The sequence below is a fragment of the Trichosurus vulpecula genome, chromosome 9 (genome assembly GCF_011100635.1).
Source record: "Trichosurus vulpecula isolate mTriVul1 chromosome 9, mTriVul1.pri, whole genome shotgun sequence".
Classification (NCBI taxonomy): Eukaryota; Metazoa; Chordata; class Mammalia; order Diprotodontia; family Phalangeridae; genus Trichosurus; species Trichosurus vulpecula.
This window is the reverse complement of record NC_050581.1, coordinates 35,151,598-35,166,289: the sequence shown is the minus strand read 5'-3', so window position 1 is coordinate 35,166,289 and position 14,692 is coordinate 35,151,598. Positions and strand designations below refer to the sequence as shown.

The 14,692-nt window shown below is 39.2% G+C and overlaps 1 protein-coding gene across 1 annotated transcript in view; it reads left to right on the top strand.

Annotated features, from left to right (window-relative positions):
- Positions 1-14,692, top strand: part of MAMDC2 (MAM domain containing 2) — a 223,208-nt gene that overhangs the window by 130,331 nt on the left and 78,185 nt on the right. The window contains exons 7-9 of the mRNA XM_036737380.1: positions 759-852; positions 9,891-10,034; positions 13,601-13,866. Coding sequence (XP_036593275.1) covers positions 759-852; positions 9,891-10,034; positions 13,601-13,866 — 504 coding nt within the window. The remainder of the gene's footprint in view (positions 1-758; positions 853-9,890; positions 10,035-13,600; positions 13,867-14,692) is intronic.

Sequence of the window (14,692 nt, the reverse complement as noted above, 5' to 3'; positions counted from 1 at the left end):
AAAGGACACCTGATACATTGATTACATCTGATAATGCCCTACCTGCCCTGCCTATAATCCTACCCTGCCAGGATCATAGAGCTAGAGCTGGAAGGGATCATAGAGGCCATCTGGTCCAACCCTTTCATTTCAGGTAAGGAAGCTGAGGCACGGGAGGTTAAAAGACTTACCCTAGGCCACACAAGCAGTAAAGTAGCAGAGATGGAATATCAACCCTAGATCGCAGTAATCTCTCTACTGTACCACCCTGCCTGCTGAGGGAGAAGTTTCATTGATTCCTGTTCATCTGTCATTGATTTCTTCTCCTCGGCTTGTTGTAGAATTCCACATGTGAGGCAGAGGAAGAACCCACTAAAGTGAAATGAAGTTCCCTGTGGAGAGCAGGAGGCAGAGGCCCATCTGATCTCTCTCTGCACAAGAGCTATTATTCCTTTTACTTCTTAATGAAAAAAAAAACCTTCATTCTGCCACTCTGACAGCAAGTTACTTGCATGTCATAGCTGAGATTCAAGGGGAGAAAAGGGGATGCACTAGGAAATTGAGGCCTGGTGGCTCATTTCTCTTAATCCCTAAAAGCAGCCGTGGGTTATAAAGGACATTGCCAGATATTTTGTCCTACAGCACATGAATCAGTAAGTAGAAACTGAATTTGCATCATCCGTTGGCCTTAAACAGGCCATCATAAATCTTGAGTAAGAGCACTTAAGTCAACCCACAGAACATTTAAATAGTTGACAGAATGTCATTTTCCTTTGCAGGTTATTTTTGAAGTTGCTTTTAATGGTCCCAAGGGAGGATACATCGCCTTGGATGATATTTCTTTCTCTCCAGTTCACTGCCAAAACCAGACAGGTAAGGAATGTCATCTCCTGTTTCCTCCCCTCTAGTTTTCTCCTGGACTGTATTCTCCTTATGTGATACATTTTAATTTAGCCTCACAATCATAGTAGTCCCTGCTCTGGATGGAAAGGCCTTATCTAGGCTTGACTGAGGTGAGTTCTGGACTTTGCTCAATAGGGCAGAGTGTAGGTGTGGGCAAGCAGGCGGTGGTAATGGCTGTGTGTGAGTATGGCTGAGGTACTGAGGAAGAAGGTGTGGTGACTGAAAAATTAATGTGAGGAATTTTGCTCAGACAAGGATGAACTCTAGTAACTTCTTGGGGATCTGGCTGTCATATTCCCCTCCTAGGAGTGATACCAGCTGGTCAATAGCAGGCTATTAACTCCAGGACGCCAGGATAAAATGCACTCTTCTGCTTGGCTCTCTAGAACCCTTTACAATCTGGATCCAGTCTCTCTTTCCAGGATTATTTCACACTCTTCCCTTTTCACGCCCTTTGTACTTCAGAAGAACAGGCCTATTTTCTCTTCCCAGAATTCTCCATTCCCTTTCCTGCTTTCATTGTCCCTCCTGTGGGAATGTACTTCCTCTTCCCCTCTGCCTCTTGGACTCCCTAAGGCTCAGTTCAAGAGCCACTTCCGACAGGAAGTCTTTCCTGATTCTCCCAAGCTGTCCATGCTTTCTCCTCCTAAGTATCAGGAACAGGATAATTAGCCCAGGGTTTTACAAATAGTAAATATTTAATAAATAACACAGTGTTTTGCAAATAGTAAGCATTTTATAATTTTTTCCATTCATTCATTCGTTCATTTGTATGTATTTATCTGTTCACTTTTTTAATTCCTCTGATAAAATATAAATTCCTTGAGTGCAAAGACTCATTTTCCTTTAAATCTCTGTATCTCCAATATCTAGTGCAATGTCTTGTGCACAGCAGGTATGTAATTAATGTTTGTTATGTTGGATTAGACGGTTTCCTCTAGAGCTCCTTCACATATATATATATGTATATATATATATACATATACATACACATACATACATGTATGTATGTATATGTATGTGTATATATGTGTATGTATATATACATATATAATATAGATACACATATATAATATATACATATACATATATATATTTCATATATATACATTTAGTATCAGCAGATCTCTATTTTATTTTTCTGGGCCTCTATCTTTGTTAAGTGTGAATATGGCTTACCTATCACCATAGACCAGGTATAGACATAGGGATCACAGATTTAGAGTGGGAAGCACCTTAGAAACCACCTCATTTAAAGAAGAAGAAACCAAGGCCCAGAAAGATTTAGTGATTTGCCTAAGATTGCATGGAGTCAATAGTTGAACCCAGTTCCTTTCATTCTAAATCCAGCTCACCTTTCTTAAGAAATTCTGAACTTCCACACTTATTAAGTACTTATGATAAAAGAATGCTGACTACCTTAACTCCCTTCAAGGGGATATCGAGTGAATTAATTAACTAATGATGGCAAAAGCCTTCTGGCTTCATTAATGACTGTGTAAATGCCAAAATTACATCTGCTTTACATATGGAATTTACTGCTTCAGTGTCACTGATCCAGACATTCCAAATGTCCTGATGGTAATGGCCACAGCACATGCCACAGTTTCTTTATTCTGGATTCTGACAGAGAAATAAAAGCACTTAATTTTATACTTTCTCTCACAAAATGAACATTCAAGTTATATATCTTTTCCAAGAAAACTGTAACTCTCAAAAGGGGATAGAGCATTTTTTCTTCTGGGTTACTGGATAAAAACTGCACATTTAATTCTGAGCATTTTAGGACTGGAAAAATAAAGAGATTTGGGTAAAGGGGCAGAAAAATTGTCCAGACCTCAGTTCTCAAGGAGTTTCACTTATTTGAGAGAGCATGAGAAATTGCAGGGACTCAGTCTGGTCATCAATTATACCTGCTTGTTTATAGCTTCTTAAAGGGCTGTCTGTGTATCTGGCCCACAGAGGATCAAACCAGATGTCTAAATTTGACCTCTGGGGTAAGACTTTCATTTGGGATATGATTGTTGTCAGTTTTGATCAAAGTTCTGGTGATGACTATAGGAGATGTAACCTGAGAAAGGTAATTATTTTTATGAAGGACATGAACTGAAACTACCCCAGATTAAAAGGAATTGTACTAATCTATTGAACATAGAACTGAAATATTCGGTTTTTACTGAACTATGAACCTTTCGATGACCCCATGCTTCTCCCTGAAATAAAGGCCCAACTTTTTTAATTGTGTTTCCTTTTGGCATTCTGTGGGACTGAAAGTCACCCAATTGTCTCTGCAAAATTAAAGCTGTAGGTCCCTGAAAGGGCAACAGAGAGAGGGGCACATGGTAAGTGGAAGTAGCTTGTGACAAGCTACCAATTAAGTGATACACAAGAGAAGAGCATGACATGAGTGCATGCCCAGAAGAGAAGGTGGGATGGTCAGATAGTGAGAACAAAGGGTGATATAGATAGATAGATAGATAGATAGATAGATAGATAGATAGATGCACAGTTCAAAGAGATTTAAGTGCTTGAAGTCAGGAAGAACTGAGTTCAGATTCTGCCTCAGATACTTACTAGCTGTATGACCCAGAACAAGTCACAACCTCTCTCAGCCTCATTTTCCTTAACAGTAAAATGGGGATAATAAAAACATCCACTTCACAGGGCTATTGTGAGTATCAAATAAGATAATATGTGTAAAATACTTTGCTGACCTTAAAGCACTATATAAATGCCATTACATTTGCACTCAGCTCAGTTCCCCAAAGCCAAAGATATGGGTTAGTTACAGTGTGATTTTTATAAATATGAAACAAAAAAGATAAGACCAATATTTTGTGTTGATATTGGATGGGACACCACTCCCTCACTCTTCAAAGAGATTTAAGTGCTTGAAGTTAGGAAGAACTGAGTTCAAATCCTACCTAAGATACTTACTAGGCGTATAACCCTATCCCTATCCCTATCCCAGAGAATTAACAGGAAGGCATGGATGAGCATCACATGAGATTAGAAGGTTTGGAGGGGCTGCGGTCTGCACTGCTGAGTACCATAAATGGAATCACAAATCCTTCCAAGTATTGAAGCATGCCCTGGTGAAACATTAGAACCAGAAGCAAACCCACATTCTATGTAAAATTACTTACCTTGAACAAAGCTGAGACCTCAAAATAGTCTCCAGATAGGTCAATATTTCACTTGGTTGGAGTTCCTTACTCTTTTACACAGAATTCCTCAAGCATTTGTTCTATTTGCACCTGGGTTGTTTACTTTGAAATTCTTAATTTTTTATTTTTACACAGCGAGAGAGATTTTCGTGAAGTGAGATTCATATGCGCATCTACCAGGCTGTCTGAAAAAAGTGCAAATTCTTTTCTACTACATTTTTACTTAAGATTAGGAGTGGGGAAGAACAGGAGTTTGGGCCTTTTGCCAAGGGAGCTAATCAATTTTAGCTGTTCCAACTTTGCCTAAAATAATGATATTTATTCTACAATTGCATCTACAAATAAGCATGTAGGAAGGAAGGAAGGAAAGAAACTTAATAAGTGCCTACTATATGCCAGGCATATATTGCTAAGTGCTGTGGAAAAAAAAAATTTAAAAGGGGCTGTCCTCAAGGAGCTTACTCTCTAATAAGGGAGAGTACATACGTAGGAAATGGAGGTTAGGGAAGGGGGTTCACCAAGTGCTTATATTAGTATTCAATGTCTTTCATGTATACTGGAGTCTGATAATCAAGGTCTGGCTAATAACCAGAAACCCATCTACTCTCTATCAAAAGTCCTGTCAGATGGAAACTGAAAAGAAAAAGGGAGACCTAAATTGTTGTCAGCTGGAATCTGCTTTATGACTTTCATTTAGCAGATGTTTGGCTTGACTCAAAGTCTTAGAAACCAAGCCCTCTCACTTTATACTTCATATTTATGTTTCACATCTATTTTAAGGGCCTTCTGTTTCATCAGAAAATGTCCAATATTTTGGCCTTATCTTGCATCTTTGATGCTTGGAGAAAAAAATCATACTGTGCCCCAAATCTTTGGCCTTGGGTAACTGATCTGAGTACAAAGCTGCCTTTAAAATCTATAGGGCTGATGCTGGGTTCAGCTCCATGGGGCAGAGTAAAAGATGAGAAACATCCCCAGCTCTTCTGAGTTTCTTACTAATTGTGCCTCAGACATGGATCCCACCTTAATTAGATCTTCAATATCAATACCTAACCCATTTAAGACCCCAGCTGAGCAAAGCAATTAATTTGTCCCCCCTTTTCTGATCTTCACAAGCCTTAAAAACCTTCTCATTTTATGATCTTGTTTGGCTTGCTAGAATTCGACTTTACACAAAAGACTGTTATTTTATTTTATCTTTCTGGGCCATTTTCAGAGGCTTCCAGCCGCTTGTTTTTCTTCCTTATTTCTCTGATATGTCATTACTATATCCTACAGCCTAATTATGACATTTATAGAGTCATATAGTTTTAGAGCTAGAAAGGCCCTTAAAAATCACTCCAACCTGAGAATCTCAGTTCTGCTGCCATCGTGTGATTATGGACAAGTCATTTAAACTTCACTGGGCCTCAGTTTCCTCACTTGTACTCCTCTGTAAAATGAAGGGTTTGAATTATATGACTTCCAAGGTCCTTTCCAGCTTTATAGCAATGATCCTATGAACTTCCATTTTACAAATGGGGCAGCTGAGGCCTAGAGCTAGGGGCTGTGGTGGATGGAGCTCTGAGACTAGCGTTATAAAGACCTGAATTCAAATGTAGCCTTAGACCCTCACAGACTGTGTGACCTTGGGCAAGTAGCTTAACCTGTGTCTGCCTCAGTTTCCTCCACTATAAGGGAGATAGTGTGGGATAGAAGGGTCTGGCATGCTAGGGTCCATGGGGTCACAAAGAGTCAGACACAACTGAACAACAAAAATAATCGCACCTACCTACCAGGCTTCTTGTGAGGATAAAGTGACGTAGTAATGGTAAAGCAGTTAACACAGTGCCTGGTGCCAAGCAGGCTCTTAATAAAGCTTTGTCCCCTTCCCCCACTCCTCTCATCCATATCATCCACTTCTTGAAATTTAACATAAATTGGGCTTGTCTTCCTAGCAAGGTTATTTTCTTGATTTTTATCAATTAATCAGTCAGCAGACCCTTATTACAAGCTTACCATGTGTCAGGAACTATGCTGGCCCCTGGCGATGCAAAGACAAAAATCAAAGAGAAATAAAACTGCAACAAGTTCCAATACATCCTGCCCTCAAAGGGCTAACATTCTGTTGGGGAAAACAACATATACATAAATGAGCCTATGTAAAATTGATACAAAACATATACAAGATAATTCTTATAGAAGTGCTAAGCAGGCCTTGGAACCAGGAATCTGTGATGTTATCAGACTTAGCTTCTCACATTTTACTTTTAGATTTTCCTTTCTGAGGTTTTTTTTCCATGTCCCAGACAAATTCTTTCTTTCTTTCTTTCTTTCTTTCTTTCTTTCTTTCTTTCTTTCTTTCTTTCTTTCTTTTTTAAAGGATATTCCTTTAGGAATGGAAATCTATTTTTCTGACTTACTGAAGAATATGATTCCAACCTCAGAAAGTGTGTTTTCAAATGCCTACCAAGTTGAAATCACTTCTTTACATGGAGATAAACAGAGCATTGGCCTGTCTTTTTTTATCCTGTGTAATCCCTCTTAGCCATTTGATAAATGTAATGCAATTCTTCCACAGTATTGATTTTTGAGGGGGGAATGGAGGTGCAGGTTCTGAGTGAATGATGGGATGCACTTGAACTTTTCTAAATTGTTGCTTTGGGGAATGACCTTCTAATGCCTGAACTAGACACTGAGCTATATCCTTTGAGTTGTGATCTGAGTTTTCATTGCCAAGTAACAGAGGGGGCACTAACCTCAAATCCATTCATTGTGCAGACATGGCCTTGCATATCCTCATAGTAAGAGAGCCCTTTTTGATGATCTGAAGGTCTCACATGAACATGAAATCCTTGTCCCAAATCTGACTAAAAGGTCACCATGAATGTTGAAGCTTTTCAGATAATTTATTAAAAGAGTTTTCAGCATTAGACCTAAAGAGCAGAAATCATACCTATTCTCAAAAGGTAATCTAGCCTGAGATACTGTTTTTAGACCTTGACAAACTCTGTCTGAATTCATAAAAGCTAAACAGCAGCAGCAGAATCACAGATGAAGCGATTATTCTGACTTTTCGAAGAAAACATTACCATAGAGAGCAATGATTTTCTTCAGACAGATAAACACATGCTATTAATGTCAGTGGAGTGAAGCTAAAGATATCCCAAAACATCCTAGCAAGATAGCTGTCTGTTAGTATCAGAAGAATAGTGACTATTCAAAAAGGAATGTCATTTCAGGAAAACACAGTCAAGGTTCACAAAGGTATCTGTGCTTTCATGAGCATGGGGACCTTCTAGGGTGAGAACTCCCTAAATCAAATTATAACCCATCTATAATTATAACCCATTATGTCTATAATTATAACCCAGATTATAACCCATCTATAACTTTGTAGATAAATCCTGGTAAATTACCCAAGGCACACAGAAATTAAGGCTCTTGCCCATAGTCACAATGTCAGTAAGTGTCAGAGTCAGTATTGGAGCTCTAGTCATCCTGACACTGAGCACAATGCTGCATTCTCTGCTTCATGCTGTCTCTATTTCGGAATTATGTTTAGGGTTAGAGGCATATGCATGAGTTCATTGGTATAACACTCCCACAGAGGAAACGACCTCTCCCAATTCGGGTCAGAAACTCCTCTGTAACTTAGAGTCTCAGAGAGCTGCGTCTGGGAAATAATCTTTGTGAAATATCTGCTTAGACATTTTTATTTTTTTGTTTGAGTATCTTTTTGAATTTTGAAGGAACATGAAAATAAATGCTAATGGTCTTGATGCATCATATGTTGATGGGAAAATGTCTTTTGGACTCTGGATCGTATCTACTTTAACAGATGACAGATAACAGATAACAGAAGAATGGGGGGAGGTGGGTGGGATGAGGGGTCCACAGGGAATACAAAACAGATTTACTATTCATGCCAAAAAGATGGCTTGGTGCTAACTCGTCAGTAGGCCACGTGTGTAAAATATTTTTGCCTATCTGGTTTCCACAGCCTACCCTCATACAAAAAGCTGATGAAGATGAAGCAATAAAAATAAAAACTAACAATTGTATAGTACCTGATAACTTGCATAACGTGTCACGTGCACTCATTCAATCGATCAAGAAGCATTTACTCAGCGCCTGCTATGTGCCAGGCCCTTGGCTAAACGCTGAGGACGTGAGACAAAATATCAACCTCACTCCTCAAACGGCTCACCAGATCTCGGGGGAGAGAATGCATACATATAGGAGGGAAAAGGGCTGGATCTATGATTTCTTTGGCACACAACTCATGGTGAGGAAGCTCCTTCGATCTAGGCAAGTTGACACCTTCCCCATAATGTATACTTCTAGGGAGTCGCCTAGCAGTGATTTGCTCAAAATTTCACGGCCAGAATGTGTCAGGGTCATAACTTGAACCCAGGTCTTCTTGGCTTTTAGGCCAGCTCTCTGGCGCCCTATATACCACAGCCTTATACATGTATTATGTAAGTACATACAAAATACATACGAGGTCATTTTGATAGGGGAAGACACCAGCAGTTGGGGAAGATTGCTGCATTCTCTTATTCGAACTTCACAATAACTCTAAGACTTATCCCACAGTGCAAATATTTTCAAATCATGCTTCAGCACTTACCAGCTGTACAAATCATTTAACCACTCGATGCCTCGATTTCCTTATCAGTAAAATGACTCAATTGGACTCAGTATCTTAGGTCCCTTCAAGCAGCTACATTATGCAGTGGATACAAGAAAACGTGGATTCCAATCTGGCCATAGACACCAGCTGTTTGAGCCTGGATAAGTCACTTAATCTTTGTGTGCCTCAGTTTCCATTAGATTGTAAGCCCCTTGAGGGCAGAGACTATCTTTTGCCTCTTTTTATATTCAAAGTACTTAACACAATACTTGGCACACAGCAAGTGCTTAATAAATGTTGTTGGTTGATTAAGTTCCTCAAATGTAACATGGCGATAATCATGGTGAGGAATATATAGATAATATTTGTATAGCTCTTAGCACAGTGCCTGGCACCAAGTAGGTGTTTAGTGAAGGATTGTTCCCTTCCTTTCCCCCTAAATCTATGATCCTACACCTTACTCAAGATTATAAAACTAGAAAGTGACAGAAGCCCTATACCCCAAAGAGACCAAAGGTTCCTGTATGTAGGAAAAATATTTATTATCATCTCTTTTGGTAGGGTAAAAAAAAAATGGAAAACTAAGAGGATGCTCATAAATTGCAGAATGGCCACCAGGGGTGGGGAACCTGTGAGCTGGAGGCCATGTGGCCTTGAGACGTCAGGTTCCCCACCCCTGGAAACAAATTATGGTTTATGAATATAATTGAATATTGTTGTGATATGAGAAATGAAGATAGAGATGGTTTCAGAGTAACTTAGAAAGACTTGTGTGGACTGATGCAGAGTGAAGTGAGCAGAACCAGGAGAACGATTCATACTAATAACCTCAACATTGTAAAAATGAACAATTTTGAAAGCCTTAAGAACTCTGATCAAAGCAGTGATCATTCAGTTTCTGATAGAGAGGTGATAGACTAATAAGCTGAGTGACATATTTTCAGACATTGCCAATAGGGAAATATGTTTTGCTTGACTCTGATTATTCTTTATAAGATTTTTCTTTTTTTTTAAAGTTGGGGACTGGAAAAGATGGGGAGAAGAAAAACCCAATGCTTGATAATTGAAAAAAATTATTTAATTTAAAAAAGAACGGGGTCTTCTAATGTCAAAATCCAGTGTTCTTACCTATTACATCACTACTGTGTGTCCTGTTTCCTGTGGTTTGACAGACATTCAGATATTTATACATAGCAATACTTTAACCAGTGATTTACTTCTTGCAGGGCTTTCTTTTGATGCTTCAGAAGCAAGCTGTGATTTTGAGGAAAATCTGTGCAATTTCTATCAAGATAAAGATGGTCCTGGCTGGAGCAGAGTAAAAGTAAAACCGAATATGTACCGAGCAGGAGACCACACTACAGGATTTGGTACATCCAAATGCTATGTGGGTGTGGTGGGGGTGGTGGGGTCCCCTCTTTTACTTTAGTCTCCAACTGAGGCTCTTTTGAAGCATTTTATAAACTGTATCTCTGAAGAAGGAATTGACAATTGATTGTTTAAAATCATCCAACTTGAGGCTAAGTTGGAACTCAAGCTGCTTGATTCCTAATAACAGTTGCCCTAGGAATGGTCAAACTTTAGGATACTCATTTCAAGAGGAGAAGCTAGGCTCAAGAGTAGTGATGTGTGAGGATCACAGCACTAGAGTTAGAAGGACTTTAGTGATCAAGTTCAACCCTCTCACTGCACAGATGAAGAAACTGAGGCCCAGAGAAATTAGGTCACAAGGGTGGTAAGTGGCAGAGCGGGCATCAGGCCTTTTACTCCAAGCTCAGCGCTCCTTCCACAGCACCACATACTTAGTAGCAGGAATCTGAATTAAGAATTTTGATTTGGCAGTTAATGGGCCCTTTTAGAAACTAGTATCCTCAGCTGACCCTTAAGTACTCTGAGAGCAAAGAAAATGGTCCATTTTCATCCCAAGCAGCAAGAATTCCACAGCTGATCGGTGAGCATTTCTGAGAGCCCACATTGTGAAATAAACTACAATGAAAGGGAATGGGAAAAAGGAGACAATAAATAAAGATGATATCACCTCTACTCTCTTAAGTGCTCACAGTTTACACACAGCATTAAAACAACCGAAGGACATGTTGAAAGAACAGTTTGAGAATCAGTATGGTACAAGCTGGAGACCCAAGTGATGAGAGGGTAGGTACCAAGTAGAGCAAAGGGCAGAGATGGGCAAAGGGGAGAAGAATGACTCTATTTGTTCATGCCTCTGTCTTCTGGGACCAACAAAAACAACTACTCACATTTCTAAAGGGTTTTACTTGCAACTACCCTACTGAAGGAGGTAATAAAAGTAAATAGGCATATATGATAGCTCATTTATAACCTATACCAGATTGCTTACTGTCTCAGGGAGGGGAGAGCAGAGCAAGGAAGGGAGGTCTAGAATTTGGAGCTCAAAACAAAAAAGAACATTAAAAATTATTTTAACATGTAATTGGGGGAAAAAATAAAATATTACATATATATTTTTATATGTATATATATATATGTGTTCATACATACATACATATATACATACATACACAAGCAGATGGGCAGCCGGGTGGCATGAAGGATAGAATGCTGAACCTGGAGTAAGGAAGAGCTGAGTTCTAATCTCTGCTTCAGATACCTGTGTGATCCTGGGCAAGTCACCTGACGTCTCTCAGTTTCTTCATCTGTAAAGTGGAGATAATAATAATACCTACTTCAAAGGGTTTTGGTAAGGATCAAAGATACTGTGTAATATATTAATATGATTATATTAATATATTACAGAACACACATTATATAACATATATGGTGCAGTATATCATCTTTAATCCTTCTATATAATTATTATATTATATAATTATGTGAGCATTATGTAATTATTTTTATATAATATATGATGTTAACATAATAATATGATATAATGGTAGCACCTGCCTCAAAGGGTTGTTGTGAGGATCAAAGACAATAAATATAATAAGCATGAAGTGCCTTGAAAACTTTTAAGTGCTATGTAATAATAATTGTCATTATTATTCTTGTAGCTAGTATTTATGTTGCACTTTCTATGCGCCAGGCACTGTGCTAAGAGCTTTGCAATTAGTATCTTACCTGATCCTTAGAATAAACCTGGGAAATAGGTGCTATTATCATCCCCATTTTACAGATAAGGAAACCGAGGCAAACTGAGGGGGAGTGCCTTGCTTAGGGTCACACAGCTAGTAAGTGTCTGAAGCCAAATTTGAACTCAGGTCTTCCTGACTCCAGACTGGGTGCTCCGGCATTTCAAGATGCTAAGCTGTTATTGTTATCTTCATTTTATGGCTGAGGGAACTGAGGCACAGAGAGGCCAAGTACCTTGCCTGTGGTTAAGTGACAAAATTGGGACTCAAGCCTAAGCCTCCTGACTCCTTCTCTGTGGGCTCTTTCCACTGTCAGGGGTTTTTAACCTTTTTGTGTCATGGAACCCTTTGTTAACCTTTGGGACCCTTTATTGAAATACTATTTTTAAGATGTGAAAGGAATTATGACTTTTATAATACTCTATATGGTATGTGTAGTGAATATACTAATAGATTAGATTTTTCAGAATTGTGTCTTCTAGCTTGTGAGTCAGAAGCTCACAATGCAGCTCGAAATGATCAGACTTTGACAACGCTCGCAATCACTGGCATCCTTGTGCCTGCACCTAAAGTGAAGCAAATCAAAGATTGTAGAACCTGTTCCTGTCACAGAACTCTGGTCCTGTGACCCACCAAGTGATGGCCCCCAAAGATTTGAACAATGCTGTTCCCACAGAACTTCAGGACACTTGTACCTTAGTATTGTGGGATTTGTGGGCTGGTAGTGGGAAACCACCCTGGCCCTGGAAACGATTGTTTGTAATCTACTTTCCCCCTCCTTTTCCATCACGCTTTATGTATGCAATCTGTGCCTTTACTACAACTAGGTGGAATTCTGATCAAGAGAATTCCTGATTTGCAAATCTGTTCCTCATAATGAAACTAATTAATTAAATGGCTACCTGATTACTGGCACTTTGTCTCTGCCCTGGTGTTTTGTCTTTCTCAGGTTAGAGACTGGCTCAGTAAAAATCTTGTTTAAAAGTGCATAAAATAAAATGCATGGGATTAGAAAGGAAACAAATTATATTGAAATGCAATTATCAAAAATTTTTTTTGAAAAAAGAAAAATTCACAGACGTCAGGTTAAGAACCCCTCGTCTACCCTATAGCTACCACTTTATTGTTCATCATTTCCACACTTACCCCAAAAGAATTTGATCTTTATACTTGGTGGGGGAAAAAGTAGGAGGATGGGAGAAGAAGCTCTCCGAACCCGAGAGATCACGTTTGATTTACACCTTCCCAGACAGGAGCTCAGCTTTAAAACACATATACGGGTCATAAGAGGTGACGGAAGAATAGCATACAACCACTAGCTATGGGAACTGTTGCTCATCCTACTTTCTCAGGCCCCAAGCAGACCCTTATCTCTTCAGGACCAACTGGTCAGTACAAAGACAGGAATAAATGATCTGCTCTATAGCCTAAGCTCACCTTTATTGTCCAGCAGCCATGAGCACCAAACATCAGTCAGGTTGTCAGCCAAGGGGCCAAGCTGCCCCAAGACAGATTTAGCCTTTTTTGTTTTGTGAATTAGGGGGAAAACCCCACTATATTAATCTACTGTGATGACTGGAATCTTTCCGTAAGCAGCTTCATAGTAGTAATGGCTTATGGAGCTTATTGTAGAGTCCTCCATCTGCCCCTATTTTAATACAGCTCTGTAAAACATATATCCTATCACTGAAAGCCCTAGACTTGGAAATTATGTCAATCAACAAAATCTATGAGAATAACAGAAGTGGTTTTTTTCTCATTTTTGTTTAATGTTTTAATATCAGATCTATAGGATTTAAGCTACAACTAACTTCTGCTATTTTCAGGTTATTACTTGCTGGCAAATACAAAGTTCACATCACAGCCAGGCTACATCGGACGTCTCTATGGTCCCTCCCTACCAGGAAATTTGCAGTATTGTCTACGTTTTTATTATGCCATATATGGATTTTTTAAAATGAGTGACACCTTAGCTGTCTATATATTCGAAGAGAACCATGTAGTCCAAGAGAAAATCTGGTCGGTTTTGGAGTCCCCACGAGGAGTTTGGCTTCAAGCTGAAATCACCTTCAAGAAGCCCATGCCGTCTAAGGTACTGTTAAACCAATTGTCTTTCCCACCCCTCTTGTTGAAGTATTGATCTATGTTGAGCAGTAAGACTCCAGTGCGGTGTGGTTTAGTGGATAGTGGGCCAATGTTGGAGTAAGGAAGATCTGAGTTCAGTTTCTATCTCTGGCATATTCTGGCTATGTGTCTCTCAAAACCCTAGTCAATTATAAATTGCACAGCAGGTATTGATCTCCATTGGTAGAGAGAGTTCCCTCATGGGGAGCTCTCCATGCCAATGAAATCACAGGTATGGTAGCACCCATTAAAAGAGTGGTAAAATGCTATCTCTAGGTGGTGCAGTGGATAGAGCACTGGACTTAGACTCTAGAAGACTCATCTTTATGAGTTCAAATCCAGTCTCAGATACTTACTAGCTGTGTGACCCTTAGGCAAGTCAATCAACCCTGTTTGCCTCAGTTTCCTCGTGTGTAAAATGAGCTGGAGAAATAAATGGCAAACCACTCCAGTATCTTTGCCAAGAAAACCCCAACTGGGGTCATGAAGAGTTGAACATAACTGAAAAAAAACTAAACAACAAAATGCCACTTCATAATTCAGGATTAGTTAGTTTTCCTTCTACTGAGGCTGATAACCTACATTGGTGAACAAGATGTTCTTGCCTTTATTTTTCATCTCTAGGGCCTCTGCCTCTGTCCCAAAACCACCCAAGGAGTTTACAAGTTGTTTTTTTGTTTATTTGCTTCATCCAAAACAACTCTAAGACAAGAAATGTATGTACAAGGACCAGATACAGCAATTGAGCTTCCATCTAAAAGCCAAAATTCCCCACAAAAAGAAAGTTGGAGAAG